Source organism: Dama dama, chromosome 28 (genome assembly GCF_033118175.1).
Source record: "Dama dama isolate Ldn47 chromosome 28, ASM3311817v1, whole genome shotgun sequence".
Classification (NCBI taxonomy): Eukaryota; Metazoa; Chordata; class Mammalia; order Artiodactyla; family Cervidae; genus Dama; species Dama dama.
In genome coordinates, this window is record NC_083708.1 from 9,211,649 (window position 1) to 9,231,385 (window position 19,737).

Consider the following 19,737-nt stretch of genomic DNA (forward strand, 5'->3'; position numbering starts at 1 on the left):
TTTTCTACCAGGTTTGAGCACTGTATTTGATACCCAGGAGAACTGAAGCCAACATCCATACACTGAGGAAATATACTGTTTCTCAGCAGCCTGTTGATAGCAAATAGCTTGTAGCAGGAGGTAGTACTAGGACCAACTGCCAGCGAGCAGCAAAGCAACAGACAGAGAGCAGGAGAAATCAGCATGCCCTGCCTGGACGCCCACTGTGGAGAAGGGAAACAGAAGAAAACCCTTCACTACATTCCCAAGCAGTTGAGATGAATGAGTCAGAGTTAAGACTGTTTAACCATAGCTACTTAACAAAACAAAGGAAAATATTGAAAAGATAAATGTTTTATAAAGACCAAGGAAACTATATATATTTAAATATAAGGACTTAAGTTAGTAGTACTTACAGGATCAAGTCAGTGGTGACCACCTTGGGTTGACCTAAATGCTACATATGCCACACTAGCTATGATATCAATTTTGAAAAAACAATTAAGCCAGAGAGATGACACCAGTAAAAGTAACAGAGTAGGAATCTCTGAAAATCCTTTCCTCTTAAAAAGCAATTTAAAAACTGGCATAAATGGTCAGAATCAACTTTTTCAACACTGAAAATGAACCAGAAGCATTTAACAATCCAGGAGCATTTATTTAAGGAAAACAGCTGACTCTCGGTAACGGCACAGAACGCTGGCGTTCAGATTCGCTCCAGCACCAGCCCTCCCCCTGTAAGCCGCCTGAGCATGCAGAGGCGGCTGGGGCGCCTTCGGCCCCCTTCCCAGAGGACCGCCGCTACCTGACCCGCCCGGTAGGCACACGGAAGGTCCCACTGGCAAGACTGTGTTCGGCCTCAAATGCAGCTCATACAGTGCAGGAATTCCTTTTTCCCAGGAAGCACTGAACTTCATGGCCATAAGAGCTAGTCAGTATCAGGCACAAAATAAACTAACCAAAGATTAAAATGGAAACGTAAGGAATGAGCTGTCCACAGGGGCTCTGAAAAGTTACTAAATATTCCCAGGAATGAAGAAGGCCCTGTACATGCTCAGAAAGATAGGAGAGACCTAAGTGCTAACTCTGGTCGACCCTGAGGTTCTGTCTGCACGAGCAGGAAGTGTGGGCTAAGGTAGCGGTGTAAGTGCATCCCCTGAGTGCTGAAGTCACGTCTGCACTCACATATGGCCCCTCAGCAAGACTGGGAGACTTACGGATTCTAGGTGTTCAAGAAAATCTGTGTCAATAATTAACTAAACCAACCAGGCAGAGACTGCAGTAACTGCAACAACAAAGAAGACAGACTTCACAGCATGCACAAGTCACTACACAAACAACCAAAGGTAATAACAGCAGATCCGGGGAGAATCTAATCTCCAGAGCTGCTGCATCGTGCGACTTAAAATCGCCCAGGTTTTAACTAAAAACAATAAACAGAAGAGACATGCAAAGCAGCAAGAGAGTATGGCTAATACAGAGAAGGAAAAATAATCAATAGGCACTGTACTTGAGGAAGTCCTTGAGGACGTTGAACTTACAAGACAAAAACTTTAAAGCCACTATTTTAAATATGTGTGGCTCAGATCATGAACTCCTTATTGCCAAATTCAGACTTACATTAAAGAAAGTAGGGAAAACCACTAGACTATTCAGGTATGACCTAAATCAAATCCCTAACGTTTATACAGTGGAAGTGACAAATAGATTTAAGGGACTAGATCTGATAGAGTGCCTGATGAACTATGGATGGAGGTTCATGACATTGTACAGAGACAGGGAGCAAGACCATCACTAAGAAAAAGAAATGCAAAAAAGCAAAATGGCTGTCTGAAGAGGCCTTACACATAGCTGTGAAAAGAAGAGAAGCAAAAAGCAAAGGAGAAAAGGAAAGATATACCCATTTGAATGCAGAGTTCCAAAGAATATCAAGGAGAGATAAGAAAGCCTTCCTCAGTGATCAATGCAAAGAAACAGAGGAAAACAACAGAACGGAAAAGACTAGAGATCTCTTCAAGAAAATTAGAGATACCAAGGGAACATTTCATGCAAAGGTGAGCTCAATAAAGGACAGAAATGGTAGGGACCTAATAGAAGCAGAAGATATTAAGAAGAGGTAGCAAGAATACACAGAAGAACTGTACAAAAAAAAGATCTTTATGACCCAGATAATCATGATGGTATGATCACTCACCTAGAGCCAGACATCCTGGAATGTGAAGTCAAGTGGGCCTTAGGAAGCATCACTATGAACAAAGCTAGTAGAGGTGATGGAATTCCAGTTGAGCTATGTCAAATGCTAAAAGATGATGCTGTGAAAATACTGGACTCAATATGCCAGCAAATTTGGAAAACTCAGCAGTGGCCACAGGACTGGAAAAGGTCAGTTTTCATTCCAATCCCAAAGAAAGGCAATGCCAAAGAATGCTCAAACTACCGCACAATTGCACTCTCACACACTAGTGGAGAAGCCATGGCAACCCACTCCAGTACTCTTGCCTCAAAAATTGCATGGACAGAGGAGCCTGGTAGGCTGCAGTCCATGGGGTCACTAGGAGTCAGACACAACTGAGCGACTTCACTTTCACTTTTCACTTTCATGCATTGGAGAAGGAAATGACAACCCACTCCAGTATTCTTGCCTGGAGAATCCCAGGGACGGTGGAGCCTGGTGGGCTGCCGTCTATGGGGTCTCACAGAGTCGGACACACTGAAGCGACTTGGCAGCAGCACACACTAGTAAAGTAATGCTCAAAATTCGCCAAGCCAGGTTTCGACAATACATGAACCATGAACTTCCAGATGTTCAAGCTGGTTTTCAAAAAGGCAGAGGAACCAGAGATCAAATTGCCAACATCCACTGGATCATTGAAAAAGCAAGAGAGTTCCAGAAAAACATCTGTTTCTGCTTTATTGACTATGCCAAAGCCTTTGACTGTGTGGATCACAATAACTGTGGCAAATTCTGAAAGAGATGGGAATACCAGACCACCCGACCTGCCTCTTGAGAAATCTCTTTGTAGGTCAAGGAGCAACAGTTAGAACTGGACATGGAACAACAGACTGGTTCCAAATAGGAAAAGGAGTACATCAAGCCTGTATATTGTCACCCTGCTTATTTAACTTATATGCAGAGTACAGCATGAGAAACGCTGGGCTGGGTGAAGCACAAGCTGGAAACAAGACTGCCGGGAGAAATATCAATAACCTCAGATGTGCAGATGACACCACCCTTATGGCAGAAAGTGAAGAGGAACTAAAAAGCCTCTTGATGAAAGTGAAAGAGGAGAGTGAAAAAGTTGGCTTAAATTCAGAAAACTAAGATCATGGCATCTGGTCCCATCACTTCATGGCAAATTAATGGGGAAACAATGGAAACAGTGGCAGACTTTATTTTTGGGGTCTCCAAAATCACTGCAGATGGTGACTGCAGCCATGAACTTAAAAGAAACTTACTCCCTAGAAGAAAAGTTATGAGCAACCTAGACAGCATATTAAAGAGCAGAGACATAAAAAAAAGCCGAGACATTACTTAACTAACAAAGGTCCGTCTTCTCAAGGCTATGTTTTTTCCAGTAGTCATGTATGGATATGAGAGTTGGACTATAAAGAAAGCTGAGAGCCGGAAAATTGATGCTTTTGAACTGTAGTACTGGAGAAGACTCTTCAGAGTCCCTTGGACAGCAAGGAGATCCAATCAGTCATCCTAAAGGAAATCAGTCCTGAATATTTATTGGAAGGACTGATGTTGAAGCTGAAACTCCAAAACTCTGGCCACCTGATGCGAAGAACTGACTTATTTGAAAAGACCCTGATGATGGGAAAGAGCGAAGGTATGAGGAGAAGGGGACGACAGAGGATGAGATGGTTGGATGGCATCACCAACTCAATGGACATGAGTTTGAGTAAACTCTGGGAGTTGGTGATGGACAGGGAGGCCTGGCGTGCTGCGAATCATGGGGTTGCAAAGAGTCAGACACGACTGAGTGACTGAACTGAACTGGAAGAACTAAAGAAAAGCGTTTCTTAAGAACTAAAACAAATCGAAAACAATGTCTCACTGAATACAGAATATCAACAAAGAGAATTTCTCAAGATGAAAAATGCAGTAATTGAAACAAATAGCTCACTAGAAAACAAAATGAAACGTTCAGCAGATTTGACTGGTCAGGAGAAAAGAATCATTGAACTTCAAGATGAATCAATTGAGATGATCAAGTCTGAGGAACAAGATAAAGCTCCTTGAGGGTAAGAGCTGAGACCTTCGCCTCTTTGCTGGCTATCGGCTGGGAGCCTCTCAGTCCCCGAGGCTGTGTGCGACCCTCTTCACACGCCCTCCATCCTCAGTCAGTAACGGCAGCTCAGTTCTGAGTGTCTCTCTCTCACACTTGACTACACCTTTCCGACTCTAGCCATGGAAGCTTCTCTGTCTTCATTTATCCGACTGCGCTGGGTCTTCGTGGCAGTACTCGGATCTTTGATCTTGGGTGGGGCATGTGAAATCTTCAGCTGTGGCATGTGGGAGCCAGCTCCCTGACTAGTTATCAAATCTGCGCCACCTGCATTGGGAGCACACAGTCTTAACCACTGGACCAGAGGGAAGTGCCATTCATATTGACTGTTATGACTAACACATTTAGTTTAGAAAATATCTTGTTTGATAACAATGTATGTATTTCCTGCGTTTCTTTCTCCAGCTAATATGAATTCCTTGCTCCTGGATTTTTAGTCCTTTTGTGTTAAGAAAGTTTATATTTTTGTTCGTGTACTTGAATTTTCAAGTGCTCCTAGCCCCCATGTTCTTATTCACGCCTTTACGAAACAATGTTTTGGTTCTTATGTGTTCAACTCCCACCTACTGCCTACACAGTAATCTATGAGAAATTCTATTTTCTTTCTCTCCCTTAATTATTCCTATTCCTCGGCTCATATGTTTGTGCTTCACTCTCTGCCGCAGCCCACACCTTCTCTTCACACAATACTAAATGTTCACCATGGTCCTTTTGCTGATGTTTACCTTCACACCTCTTAATAGGCCAGAACCTGGCAACTGGGGATTTCTCAACAAGAGCTCAGGGGTACAAAATCCCCTGAGTTCTTAAATGTTGAAAAACTGTTTTTCTAAAGGATATTTTGGCTAAATACAAATTCCTTGGTTCTGCCAACTAAAACTGGGCACTTGCCATCAGTCTCTGCAAGGACTAAGTCACAAACCACTGCAGCTGCCTACCTTCAACACCCCCTGAGAAGGCTTTGGGTGGAGATCAGGAGTGAGGCACTCTGTGACCCAGGAAAACGGGCAGAACAGGCCTTCAGGGAGACAACTGTATGAGCCTGATTCCTGCATCTCTTCATTCAGTTCAGTTCAGTCACTCAGTTGTGTCCGACTCTTTGCGACCCCATGAATCACAGCACGCCAGGCCTCCCTGTCCATAAACTCATGTCCATTGAGTCGGTGATGCCATCCAACCATCTCATCCTCTGTCGTCCCCTTCTCCTCCTGCCCCCAATCCCTCCCAGCATCAGGGTCTTTTCCAATGAGTCATATCCAGCACTAAAATCATTAATGTTGACTTCTGCTCCTCATGACTAGCAATAACCTTCTGCCAACATGTGTGCCTGCCTGCGTGCACCCCTTCACTAAAATCATAGATAACACTGACTTTTCCTCACCTCTTCTGAGCAGTTCCTTGGAGCTACCTGAGGAGCTGTCTCCGAGACTGGTCTTCATTTTGCCCCCAAAAACACTTAGCTCACAACTCTCACATTGTGCGTTTTTTTCAGTTGACAGTTCATACATTTTCATTGAAATTCTTTTTTTTAATGTTCTTCCATTCCTGCCTAGCTTTGTATGTTTCTTGAGAAGTCTAAGTCTAATAATGTTGCCCTCATGAGCTGATCATTTTGCTTGGAAATCTTGAGGATTTTCTTTACATTTGAAGTCAGTTTTAACAGGAAATTACACACAAATTTTTCTGGGTACAAATTGGCTATTTCCTGTCTATTCATGAAATAGAATATTCATGACATGTGGATTCATGTCTATTTATTTTAGGGTTTTTTGGGGGTGAGGTATTATACCTTTAAATAGTCTGCTAATTTGTTTTGTTTCGCCACTGTATGGAAACCACTACACAGATGTAGTTTTTCTTTCTCTTCCATTTCAACACTCGTTTCCTGATTCTTTTTACTTCATCTTATTTTCCTTCTCTTGGTTATCCTTCTGCCTTTCTTCAAACACTCCCTCTTACTAAATTTTATTTGATCCTATTCTTTTTTGGACACACCATACATTTGTCATTTCTAAAACTAAGTGTATTTTCCTCCCATTTTCCCCTGAGTTCAACTCTATTTCCATCTCCTGTTTTTGCCATTTCTGTTTTCTTGCTTTTTAAATAGTGGCAAAATACAAACATAAAATTTACCATCTCAAACATTTTTAAGTGTGCAGTTTAGTTGTGTTAAATTCACTCACACTGTTCTGCAACCTATCTCCAGAACTCTTTCCATTTTGCAAAACTGGAACTCTGTACCCGTTAAACAACTCCCTAGACCTCCTGCCCCACAACCCTTGGAGAACCACCAGGGTTCTCCAGCTACCTCTTAAAGGATGAATTATACAGTATTTGTCTTTTGGTGACTGGCTTATTTCACTAAGATGGGGGGTTTAAGATCAATCATAGGCTCATCTCCAAATTTCCTCTTCTCTCTACCAGAATTTTCCCAGATTGTCTGTTTAACACAGAGTTTTGTAGTAAGAGCTAGAGAGAAAACCTGCTGGATTTGGGAGGTCTTTTATTGTTGCTTTTACTTACAAGTAGTTGATTCTCATTTGCAGATTCTGCATTTATAAACCTACTGCCCACTGAAACCTTTATGGCCTTAAAATCAACACAGACGGCTCTCGGCGGTCCTTTGAAGACACGCTGTGCATGTGCGCACAGTCTCTCAGCTGTGTCCGACTCTTTGTGCCCATTGACTGCAGCCCACCAGACTACTTCTGTCCATTGAATTTTTCAGGCAAGAATGTTGGAGTGAGTTGCCATTTCTTACTCCAGGGGATCTTCCTGACAGGAACTGAACCTGCATCTTCTGCGTTGGCAGGCAGATACTTTACCACTGTGCCGCCTGGGAAGTCCTTGCAGATACATGCAAATAGGTAATAAGTCCCTGATGCTCACATTCCCAGCTGAGGTTGAACCAGGCAATACTCTGCATTCTTGTTTCAGCTCTCTTACTATAAACAAGTATCCTGTAAGTGGACTATTTACTGCTTCATTCTTTGCATTTTTGTACTTTCTGTCTTTCTGTACTTTCTGGCAATTTTGTTGTTTAAAATAGCCCCCAAGCATACTGCTGAAGTGCTGTCTAGTTCCAAGACTAAGAATTTATTCAGTTCTCCTGGGTTTCTTCAGTGTATGCATGTTATCAAATTTTTGTGTGAAATTCTCCTGTTAACCTGTATCATGTCAATTTAATTCTTAGACCAGAGAAGAATCGAGAAGGATAGAAAAAAATTTTTCTCCCCCACAACAAAACATTGCTGAAAGAAATTTAATGAGACATAAACAAATGTAAAGTTGGCCCATACTTATGGTTTAATATGACTTAATACACTAAAAATGACAATACTACTGAAAGTATTCTACAGATACAATTCAATCCCTACCAAAATCACAATGACCTTTTTTTTTTTTTTTTTTTTTTGCAGAAACAGAAAAACCCATCCCAAAATTCATATGGAATTTCAAGGAACCGTAAATAGTCAAAACAATCTTGAAAAAGAACAACAAAGTTACAGGACTCATGCTTCCCTATTTCAAAATTTACTACAAAGCCAGAGCAACCAGAACAGTATGGTACTGGCTAGAGACAGACACAGCCAACGGAAAAGGCTCCAGAGAAGAATGCTCACACATGTGCTCAAATGATCTTTGACAGGGGACCAAGGTCACTGAATGGGGAAAGAGCAGTCTCTTAAAAGCATAATGCTGGGAAGAAGACAACCTCATGCAAAAAGATGAAATCAGACTGTTACCCTTCACCATATACAAATACCTCAAAATAGATCAAAGATCTAAATGTAAGAGCTAAAACTATTAAACTCTAAGGAAAAAAATCTTCATGGCATTGGATCTGGTAATTATTTTTTGGATATGACACAGAAACACAGGTAACAAAAGAAAAAAATGCATTGGACATCATCAAAATTAAAAATCTGTGTATCAAAAGACACTATCAACAGAATGAAAACACAAGCCAAGAACAGGAGAATATTTACAAATCATGTATCTGATAAGAAGTATTCAGAATATTAAAAATGAAACTTGAATAAGCATTTCTCCAAAGTAAACATACAGAGCCAACAGTCTAATGAGAAGATGCTCAATGTCACTAATCAAATGAAATGCAAATGAAAAGCATAACAAGATATCACTTCACAAGCGTAAGGTTGGCTATTATCAAAACAAAGGAAAATAAGTGTTGACAATGATATGGATAAACTAGAACCCTTGTGTATTGCTCATGGGCATGTAAAATGGTATAGTCACCGGAAAATAGTAGGTTCTTCAAAAAGTTATACCAGAACTGATCAAGAGCTGGCAATTCCATTTCAATATATATACTCAAAAGAACTGAAAGCAGGGACTCAAACAGGTATTTGTACACCAATTACCTTGGAAGCACTATTCACAAGAGCCAAAAGTTGGAAAAAACTCAATGTCCACCAACTGATGGATGGATATAACAAAATGATGGGTGGAAAAACAAAATTAATATTATTCAACCTTAAAAAGGAATAAAATTTCAATACATCAAAAACATGAATGAACTTTGAAGAAATTATGTGAAGTCAAATAAACCAGACATAAAAGGATATATAATTCACTTATATAAGGTACCTACAGTAGGAAATTCAGAGAGACAGGAAGCAGGATAGAGGTCATTAGGGGATGTGAGCAGGGCAGGTGAATCAGGAGGCAAGGAGTACAACCTTTAAAGGGTACAATCTTTAAAGGAAGTCAGAGCGTTGGATACGACATAACCTGGTCAGACCCAACTAGGTCTGAGAGGGCAGAAAATTCGACTTCCAGTGGACCTTAAGCCTCATTATATGCTTGTTGTAATACATCAGCTAAATGACACCCCCCCCAAGTGCCATGACAACTCCATAAAAGGTCAACAACTGGGCGGTGGCTCAATTCCTGGAAACCCGTGCACCTGCCAAGACAGAATAATCCTCCCACTCATTAACCTACGAAGTTACTTGGCCCATAAAAACCACCCGCTCTAATTTTGGGGCCTCTCACCTTCTAAGATGCCCCATACTGTCTGAGGAGCATATTTCTCCTGGCACTGTTCTCACCTTTTAAGACAGGCGGAATTCTGTCTGTGGAATGTGTATCTCTCTAAATAAATTCACTTCTTACCTATCGCTTTGTCTCTCACTCAATTCTTTCTGCTATGAGACATCAAGGACCTAAGCTTTATTAAGTCCTGAGAGCAGGTGTGTGATCTCAGTTAAAAGACAGTGGGTTCAAGCCCCAGTCTGAGCTGTATGGTTTCAGGGGGATGGGGGTGGGGTGGAGGTGAGGAATGGAGAGTTACTGTTGAGTGTTCTGTTAGAGATGAGGAAGGTTCTGGAAATGGGCAGTGGGGAGTGTTGTGCAACACTGTGAATGTACATGATGCCACATCGACAAATAGTTTAAATGGTGTATTATATGTTATATATGTTTTACCACAGTAAAAAGTCTGACAAGATGAGTGATGTAACTATGGATATGAATTTATAACTTTCTATATGAATTTAAGAGGTATAAATATAATAAGCAGTACATAAGGAACTTTAGGTTATCCAGGCCAATTAGTTGTATACACTAGAAGAATGTGCATCTGTCAGAGGGCAAGTTTAATCAAGTGAATAATGTAGACTGTATGCTTAGAAATGTGCTCAGTACTACGCATAAACACTATTTTAAGGATCCATTAACTTATTCTAATTAAATGCTTATTTCTATAAGACTCTTCAACTCAAAACTAATTTTCTTCCTTGAGTTCCATGGCTAATTTGTGTCTTTGTATGGCAGGAACCAACACAACGTTGTAAAGCAATTTCCCCCAGATAAAAATAGATTAAAAAAAAAAAAAACTGGAAAAAATGAGGTACAAACAAAATGAAAAATAAGTCCCTCTGCTGTTCACCTGAAACTATCACAGCATTGTTAATCTGCTAAACCCCAATATAAAATAAAAAATTCAAAAGAAAAAACTGAATAATGAAGGAATCTGTAAATATCTACACAAAGATTTGTACACAAATGCTCACATCATTAATCATAACAGCCTCAAGCTGGAAACAACCTGAATCCCCATTAGCAGGTGAATGGATAAACAAGCTGTGATACAGACACAGCAGAATGGTACTCAGCAAGAAAACAGAATGAACCGCTGAAAAGAAATGCAGTAACATGGGTGAACCTCAAAAGCACTGAGCTGAGCCAAGGCCAGACAAAAGTCTACACCTTCCATGATTCCACAGAACGTGTGAAAGTTAACCTCAGTGACAGAAGGACGCCAGCGACTGGGGCCTGATGTGGTGGGACCGGGGAGGACACCCAGCTCTATGCATTGACGTGGATCTTCTCTATCCATAGCCTACATTCTGCGAGATCACTCTGCACACTTTATAAAGCTGTGAACGTCCCTCTAAACACGGGTACAATGAAATGGCACAGAGCATTTAAAACAAGGCAGCTAATGTTAGTAACCAGGTTGTAAGTATCTATAAAGAAGCTAATATATAAACAATTTAAAATTAAGTTAAGGGTGAGCACAGTTTCTTTATACCTTTGGTAGCATGAAAACAATCACCTTGGGAAAACAGACTAGGGTGAGTCTTTAAAAAGAAACCGGTTCTAACTGACAGTTTTAAAGTGATATACAGTAGATCTAGCTGATTATGTTTTTGAAGAACTCTTTCAGAAAAGGAGCTTTTTAGGGTAAGCAGTCAGGTAATTTCCCCATTTCCTTTTGAATTATGAGAGGAAGACCGCAGTCTGAAGAATTTAAGGCTAGCAAATGATGGTTTCAAAAAAAGGGAAATTAATGGTTTTTCATCTTCATACCTTGTACATGTTTTCAGAAACATGCCACCACACAATGAAGCAAATTCTGTTGAAATTTTCAATTTGAATACTGAAATCTATCTGATCGAAAAAGTTCTAGTATGGGTCCCAGATCTCCTATAGAAAAGTACTAAGTTGTAAAACTAGAAGCATATTACATTACTTACCTATATTTTAAGTTTCTCCAAGCCTCTAGCACTTACATTGCTGCTGCTGCTGCTTAAGTCACTTCAGTCATGTCCAACTCTGTGTGACCCCATAGACTTCAGCCCATGAGGCTCCCCCGTCCCTGGGATTCTCCAGGCAAGAATACTGGAGTGGATAGCACTTACATTACACATGAGTAAATAAAGCTCAAAGAGGTTATGCACCTTACCCAAACTGCCAGGCATCAGAGCTGTGATTTAAAACCAGATGATTTTAACTCTGAAACCCATGCTCTAGGCGCCACGCTGCAATGCTTCCACAAGAACTCAATCTCTCTGAGAGGTCTATGTAAACTTGGAAGAGTGACAGTGTAATTCTGTAAAACTCCACTTACCTTCAGGGGACGCAGAGCACCACAGAATTTTGTCCACCAGCTATTTTCAATGAATTCTAAGTGCCTCCCTCTTTTCCGAAGTGTTCGTAACCTTTCTTCAAATTGTTTTAAGGCGCGTCTATCCCTTGCTGGCAAAGGTCGACCATCTTTGCTCTGCAAATAATAGAGCAAAATAAAAGTTTTTTTTTTACCATTGAAGTCTTAATAAAGTACCCATCAGATTTAGCAAGATTCAGACAACAAAAACTTTTTTAGATTGGACTTGATTCCTAAGGCAAATTTACAAACTGAAGGAAAAAAGCAAAACCCAATAACTTCTATGTGAGAATACACATCTCTGAACCAAGGTCAGTGTCAAAATGTGATGTGAATGTGTGCACATTTAAAGCTGAACTTTTCTTGATCCCTATTTTCCAAATACTCAATATGGTAAAGTTATATGGAGACAGATAATATTTTTTTAAACACCCCTTTTATGAGGCACTTTATGTTCTTTGCTTGATTACTCTCCTTCACCTCCAAATTCCTCATGCTATCCCTTCACATACCCAGCCCTACGCTCCTCCTCCCCTTGGTCAAGAGACTGTGTTCCAGTGTTTACCTGGGCTGATGCGCCTCGGTCCCTGACTCAAACACCAGCAGAGGGATGTAGGATTAGGACGTGCTGAGCATAAGATTTTACAACAACTGCTAAGAACTGGCACTTTCTTACTCTCCAAGTACATCTGCGAATGAGTCAGGTTTTCTTTGGCTTACCTCTCGGAAAGACAATTCCCCCCATACTTTCTTATGGTATCTACTGTAACCGTGAGCAGTACCTTTCTGTGGTGTCAGGGACACGTTCCCTCTCGAACTCCCCCTGCCCCGAAGTGCCTTCCACCAGGTACAAGAACAAACCACAATCATCAGACAACTGCGAAACACTTAAGAAGGTGAAATCTACATTTGCTTTTATTGGAAGGACCAAGAAAGTCTTTACACAGGACATTTTTATTACTTTTAATTTGGGGCAGCACCATACGGCGTGTGGGGTCTTAAGTTTCCTGACCAGGGATGGAACCCTTGTCCTCAGCAGGGAAAGTGCAGAGTCCTAACCACTGGACTGCCAGGAAATTCTCAGCATCGTTTTACAATGTAAAAACGTTAGATAATTAGAATGCTAAACTCCTTTCAAGGTTCAAACAGGATATTGGGAGAGACAGCACACAGTGCTCTGTAACACAGCCCGGGGTACCCTCGTGTGAAATAACAGACACATGCAGACCGTGCCCGGACACCCCTTCATCAAGAGATGCGCATGGTCACAGTGATCACCACACAGAGGCACTGCCAAGCTCTTCTGGACCCAGCCATCTCTTCCTTACTACGCTGTTTCCCAAACTTCATCACACCCAACAATCAACAGGGCATTTCGTTAAGCACAGGTTTCTAGACCCTACCCCGAGAGAATGTGACTCTGTTGGGTCTTGGGTGGGGCCTATAGTTTGCTTTCCTACCAAATTCCCAGGAGGTGCTGATGCTACTGGTCCAGAGACCATGCTCTGCGTGGAAAGTACAAAGTGTGAGTCACTCAGTCGTGTCTGACTCTTTGCAACCCATGGACTGTAGCCCGTCAGGCTCCTCTGTCCATGGAATTCTCCAGGCAAGAATACTGGAGTGGGTTATCATTCCCTTCTCCAGAGGATCTTCCTGACCCAGGGATCACACCCGGTCTCCTGCATTGCAGGCAGATTCTTTACCGGCTAAACCACCAGGGAATTACACGGGACTATATTTAACTATCTTCACTGCTTTAAGTACACTGCTTACTATCAAAGTGCATCCTCAAAGGAACCTTACAGAAGGGTATTTTCTGAAGACTAAACGAATGAAACACTCCCCTCCACAAGACAGATCCAGGCCACCACACTTCAATCATGCGGTACTTCACAGTTTTTCTCACAACTGCCATTCTAACATCAAAAGGATACCAACAAGGTAGATTTACTTCACGGCTGGCTTTCGCTATTTCAGGGAAAAAATCTTTTTTAGTAAACTGATTTAAGGATCCACTGAAACACAAGCTCAGCTTATCTGCCTATTTGAGTGAGGGATGGAGCCCGCACTGTTGTGCCAACAGCATAAACCACTGTCGGAAGAAATGTGCTCAAACGCACACCAGGAAAGGCACCCAGAAGTCAACCAATTATTTCCTTTGGGGGAAAAAATGTAGTTACATTGTATATGGGCAAAAAGGCTTCCCTTCACACAGTCCCCCAGTGACCACTCCCTCTTTTGAGGTTACCACTGTCACAGGAACCAACAGAGATCAACAACATCCAACACAAAATCCTGTATGTCCCTCTAGGCAAACACACTGATGGTTTACATAATAGCTAACATTTCCTGTGCCTAAAACTGATCTGTTCTTTTATGTTTGTTCTCCTTAAATTTTCAGAATAAAACTTTGAGATTGGTAACGGCAATTTATTCATTTATTCAGTCAGTTCAGTTGCTCAGTTGTATCTGACTCTTGACAACCCCACGGACTGCAGCACGCCAGGCCTCCCTGTCCATCACCAACTCCCGGAGCTTGCTCAGACTCATGTCCATGGAGTCGATGATGCCATCGAACCATCTCATTCTCTGTCACCCATTTCTCCTCCTGCCTTTAATCTTTCCCAGCATCAGGGTCTTTTCCAATTAGTCGTTTCTTCTCATTAGGTGACAAAGTATTGGAGTTTCAGCTTTAGCATCAGTCCTTTCAATGAATATTCAGGACTTATTTCCTTTAGGATGGACCGGTTGGATCTCCTTGCAGTCCAAGGGACTCTCAAGAGTCTTCTCCAACACCACAGTTTAAAAGCATCAATTCTAAATTCCATATATATGTGTTAGTATGCTGTAATGTTCTTTATCTTTCTGGCTTACTTCACTTTGTATAATGGGCTCCAGTTTCATCCATCTCATTAGAACTGATTCAAATGAATTCTTTTTAATGGCTGAGTAATATTCCATGGTGTATATGTACCACAGCTAAAGTAAAGTAATTAGCCTCCAACTAATAAAAATAAATGAAAATAAATAAATAAATAAAAGCATCAATTCTTTGGCGCTCAGCTTTCTTTATAGTCCAACTCTCACATCCATACATGACCACTGGAAAAACCATAGCCTTGACTAGTCAGACCTTAGTAAAGTAATGTCTCTGCTTTTTAATATGCTATCTAGGTTGGTCATAGCTTTAGATGAGGAAAATAAGAGCACGTTTCCCCTTCTATTTCCCATGAAGTGATGGGACCAGGTGCCAGGATCTTAGTTTTTTTAGTTTCTAGCCAACTTTTTTACTCTCCTCTTTCACCTTCATCAACAGGCTCTTTAGTTCCTCTTTGCTTTCTGCATCTGAGTGGTATTATCTACATATCTGAGGTTGTTCATATTTCTTCCAGCAATCTTGATTCCGGCTTGTGATTCATCCAACCTGGTATCTTGCATTATGTACTCTGCATATAAGTTAAATAAGCAGGGTGACAATATACAGCCTTGACGGATTCCTTTTCCAATGCTGAACCAATCAGTTGTTCCATGTCCAGTTCTGTGGGTTTTTTTTGTTTGTTTTTGGGTTTTTTTTGAGCCAAATATTGGCTTCTCAGAAAGCAGTTTGTAAGGTGGTCTGGTATTCCCATCTCTTTAAGAATTTTCCACAGTTTGTTGTGATCCACACAGTCAAAGGCTTTAGTGTAGTCAATGAAGCAGATGTAAATGTTTTTCCTGGAATTCCCTTGCTTTCTCTGTGATCTAATAAATGTTGGCAATTAGATCTCTGGTTCCTCTGCCTTTTCTAAAACCAGTTTGTATATCTGGAAGTTGTGGGTTCATGTACTGTGGAAACCTAGCTTAAAGATTTTGAGTATTACTTTGCTAGCATGTGAAATGAGACCACTTGTGTGATAGTCTGAACATTCTTTGGCATCGCCTTTCTTAGGGATTGGAATGAAAACTTGCCTTTTCCAGTCCTGTGGCCACTGCTAAGTTTTCCAAATTTGCTGGCATATTGAGCGCAGCACTCTCACAGCATCATCTTTTAGGATTTGAAATAGCTCAGCTGGAATTTCATCACCTCCACTAGCTTTGCTTGTAGTGATGCTCCCTAAGACCCACTTGACTTCACACTCCAAGATGTCTGATGTTAGGTGCGTGACCACACCACTGTGGTTATCTGGGTCATTAAGACCATTTTAGTACAGTTCTTCTGTGTATTCTTGCCACCTCTTCTTAATTTCTTTGCTTGTTAGACCCTTATTGTTTATGTCTTTTATTGTGTCCACCCTTGCATGAAATGTTCCCTGATATCTTCAATTTTCTTGAAGACATCTCTAGTCTTTCCCATTCTATTGTTTTCCTCTGTCATTTTTCATTGTTCATTTAAGAAGACCTCCTTATCTCTCTTTGCTATTCTCTAGAACTCTGCATTCAGCTGGGTTTACCTTTCCCTTTCTCCTTTGACTTTTGCTTCTCTTCTTTTCTCAGCTATTTGTAAGGATTCCTCAGATAACCACTCTGTCTTCTTGTATTCCTTGTTCTTTGGGATAGTTTTGGTCCCTTCCTCCTGTGCAATGTTAAGAATCTCTGTCCATAGTTCTTCAGGTACTCTGTCTACCAGATCTAATCCCTTGAATCTGATCATTTCCTCTACTGTTTAATCATAAGGGATTTGACTGAGGTCATACTTGAATGGCCTAGTGGTCTTCCCTAATTTCTTCAATTTAAGCCTGAATTTTGCATAAGGAGCTCATGATCTGAGCCACAGTCAGCTCCATGTCTTGTTTTTGCTGACTGTATAGAGCTTCTAGCCATCTTTGGCTTCAAAGAACATAATCAATCTGATTTCAGTATTGACCTGATGGTGATGTTCATGTGTAGAGTCATCTCTTCAGTTGCTGGAAAACCATGTTTGCTATGACCAGCATGTTCTCTTGACAAAACTCTGTTAGCCTTCACCCTGCTTCATTTTGTACTTCAAGGCCAAACTTGCCTGTTATTCCAGGTATCTCTTGACTTTCTACTTTTGCATTACAATTCCCAAAGATGAAAATATATCTTCTTTAGGTGTTAGTTCTAGAAGGTGTTGTAGGTTTTCATAGAAATCAGTCAACTTCAGCTTCTTTAGCTTCAAGGGGGTGGGGCATAGACTTGGATTACTGTGATATTGAATGGTTCACCTTGGAAAAGAACTGAGATCATTCTGTCACTTCTGAGATTGCATCCAAGTACTGCATTTCGGACTGTTTTGTTGACTATGACGGCTACTCCATTTCTTCTCAGGGATTCCTGCCCACAGTAGTAGATATTATGGTCATCTGAGGTAAAGTCACCCATTCCCGTCCATTTTAATTCATTGATTCCTAAGATGTCCATGTTCAATCTTGCCATCTTCTGCTTCACCACATCCAATTTGCCTTGATTCATGGACCTACCATGCTAGGTTTCTATGCAATATTGTTCTTTGCAGCATCAGACTTTACTTTCAACACCAGACACACCCACAACTAAGCATGTTTCTGCTTTGACCCCGCCCCTTCATTCTCTCTGGAGCTATTCATAGCTGCTCTCCACCCTTCCCCAGTAGCATACTGGACACCTTCCAATCTGGGGGGCTCATCTTCCAGTGTTGTATCTTTTCACCTTTTCACACTGTCCATGGGGTTCTCCAGGCAAGAATACAGGAGTGGTCTGCCATTTCCTCCCCCAGTGGGCCGCACTTTGTCAGAACTCTGCGCTGTGACAGGTCCATCTTGCGTGGCCCCACACGTGCGAGTTCCTTCACTACAACAATGCTGGGATCCACCAAAGCGTGCAAACTGCTGTATTAAACTTTAATTATTAAAAGGTACATGTTGTGTTTGGGAACATGTGACAACATCCAAATTTCTTTAGAAATCTGTGTATTTTATATTCCCACAAACTATCCCCATACTCTCACATGACAAAGGTAAAATTTTTAAGACTTTCAAAGGATTAAAAAAAAAATATTGAGTTGCTTTAATTTCCAGCCACCCTGGTTTTAGCATTGAAAGTCCCATGTTCTGGAAAACTCCTTACGAAGCACGCAAAGTGGGATCTTAGTGAACTTCATTACTAAGTGAATGAATGAGCTGAAAGATCATTTCATATTTTCATTGATCAGGTTAATTTCTCCTTCAGTATACTGTCTATTTAGGTCTTTTGTTCATTATTTCTATGTATTGCTTGTCCCTTTTTCTTCTTGACTTACAGATGTTCAGTATATATCACCTATTTTGCAGATTCAGTTCAGTTCAGTTGTTCAGTCATGTCCGACTCTTTGCGACCCCATGAACCACAGCACGCCAGGCCTCCCTGTCCATCACCAATTCCCGTGTCCATTCAAACCCGTGTCCATTGAGTCGATGATGCCATCCAACCATCTCATCCTCTGTCGTCCCCTTCTCCTCCTGCCCTCAATCTTTCCCAGCATCAGGGTCTTTTCAAATGAGTCAGTTCTTCGCATCAGGTGGCCAAAGTATTGGAGTTTCAGCTTCAAAATCAGTCCTTTCAATGAATATTCAGGACTGATTTCCTTTAGGATGGACTGGTTGGATCTCCTCGCAGTCCAAGGGACTCTCGAGAGTCTTCTCCAACACCACAGTTCAGAAGCATCAATTCTTTGGCACTCAGCTTTCTTTATAGTCCAACTCTCACATCCACACATGACCACTGGAAAAACCACAGCCTTGACTAGACAGACCTTTTTTGGCAAAGTAATGTCTCTGCTTTTTAATATGCTATCTAGGTTGGTCATAACTTTCCTTCCAAGGAGTAAGCACCTTTTTTGGCAAAGTAATGTCTCTGCTTTTTAATATGCTATCTAGGTTGGTCATAACTTTCCTTCCAAGGAGTAAGCGTCTTTTAATTTCATGGCTGCAAGCACCATCTGCAGTGATTTTGAAGCCCAAAAGAATAAAGTCTGCCACTGTTTCCACTGTTTCCCCATCTATTTCCCATGAAGTGATGGGACTGGATGCCATGATCTTCGTTTTTTGAATGTTGAGCTTTAAGCCAACTTTTTCACTCTCCTCTTTCACTTTCATCAAGAGGCTCTTTAGTTCTTCTTCACTTTCTGCCATAAGGGTGGTGTCATCTGACTATCTGAGGTTACTGATATTTCTCCCGGCAATCTTGATTCCAGCTTGTGCTTCTTCCAGCCCAGCATTTCTCATGATGTACTCTGCATATAAGTTAAATAAGCAGGATGACAATATACAGGCTTGATGTACTCCTTTTCCTATTTGGAACCAGTCTATTGTTTCATGTCCAGTTCTAACTGTTGCTTCCTGACCTGCATACAGATTTCTCAAGAGACAGGTCAGGTGGTCTGGATTATTTCCTCTCAAAATACTGTTAGTTCTTTAAATTTCTTTTGGTGCCACTTTTTTGGGTACATAAATTTAAAAACATAAAAATTTAAAATTTAACAATTTCTTAATTTGCACTTGAGTTCTGAGTCTGTTTAGAAAACTCCTCTACACAACAAAATACAATTTTACTTTCTCCTAACGTTTTCTAAATGTATTTGATTTAAATTCTGAATGTGTTTTATTATATAGTAGGAGGTTTATGAAAATTTCATTTTTTATCTTTTACACATGATACTGAATTTCCACCTAAACTTATGAAAAACTCTCATCTCTACATTATTGAATCTTCCCAATTAGGAACTGAGGAAGTTTTTCATTTATTTCAATCCTCTATTATATTATTTCAAAAAATTTTATAATTTTCACTAGGAAGATTCTGACATTTCTTATTATTTTATAGTTCACAGTTACTGTGAGTGAGATTACATCCTCCACCCGGGTGGATTTTGTGTGATTTTGAATGATTTTGTACATATGAACGGGCACCTTGATGAACTTTTATTAGTTCTATTATTTTGTCAGTTTATTCTTTTCGATTTTTTTGGTAGATGAGATCTTCAAATAACACAAGTTACTTCCCTTTTCCCCCCTCTTCCTCCCATATTTCTTATCTGACCAAGACCTCCAGGAACAGGACAGACACCACTGTCCTATTTTATGTACCTTTAACAAA

General features: G+C 40.7%; 1 protein-coding gene across 1 annotated transcript in view; it reads right to left on the bottom strand.

Annotated features, from left to right (window-relative positions):
- The window catches only part of LMBRD1 (LMBR1 domain containing 1), a 134,430-nt gene that overhangs the window by 33,056 nt on the left and 81,637 nt on the right, over window positions 1-19,737 (bottom strand). The window contains exon 9 of the mRNA XM_061131879.1: window positions 11,650-11,802. Within this exon, the coding sequence (XP_060987862.1) occupies window positions 11,650-11,802 (153 nt within the window). The remainder of the gene's footprint in view (window positions 1-11,649; window positions 11,803-19,737) is intronic.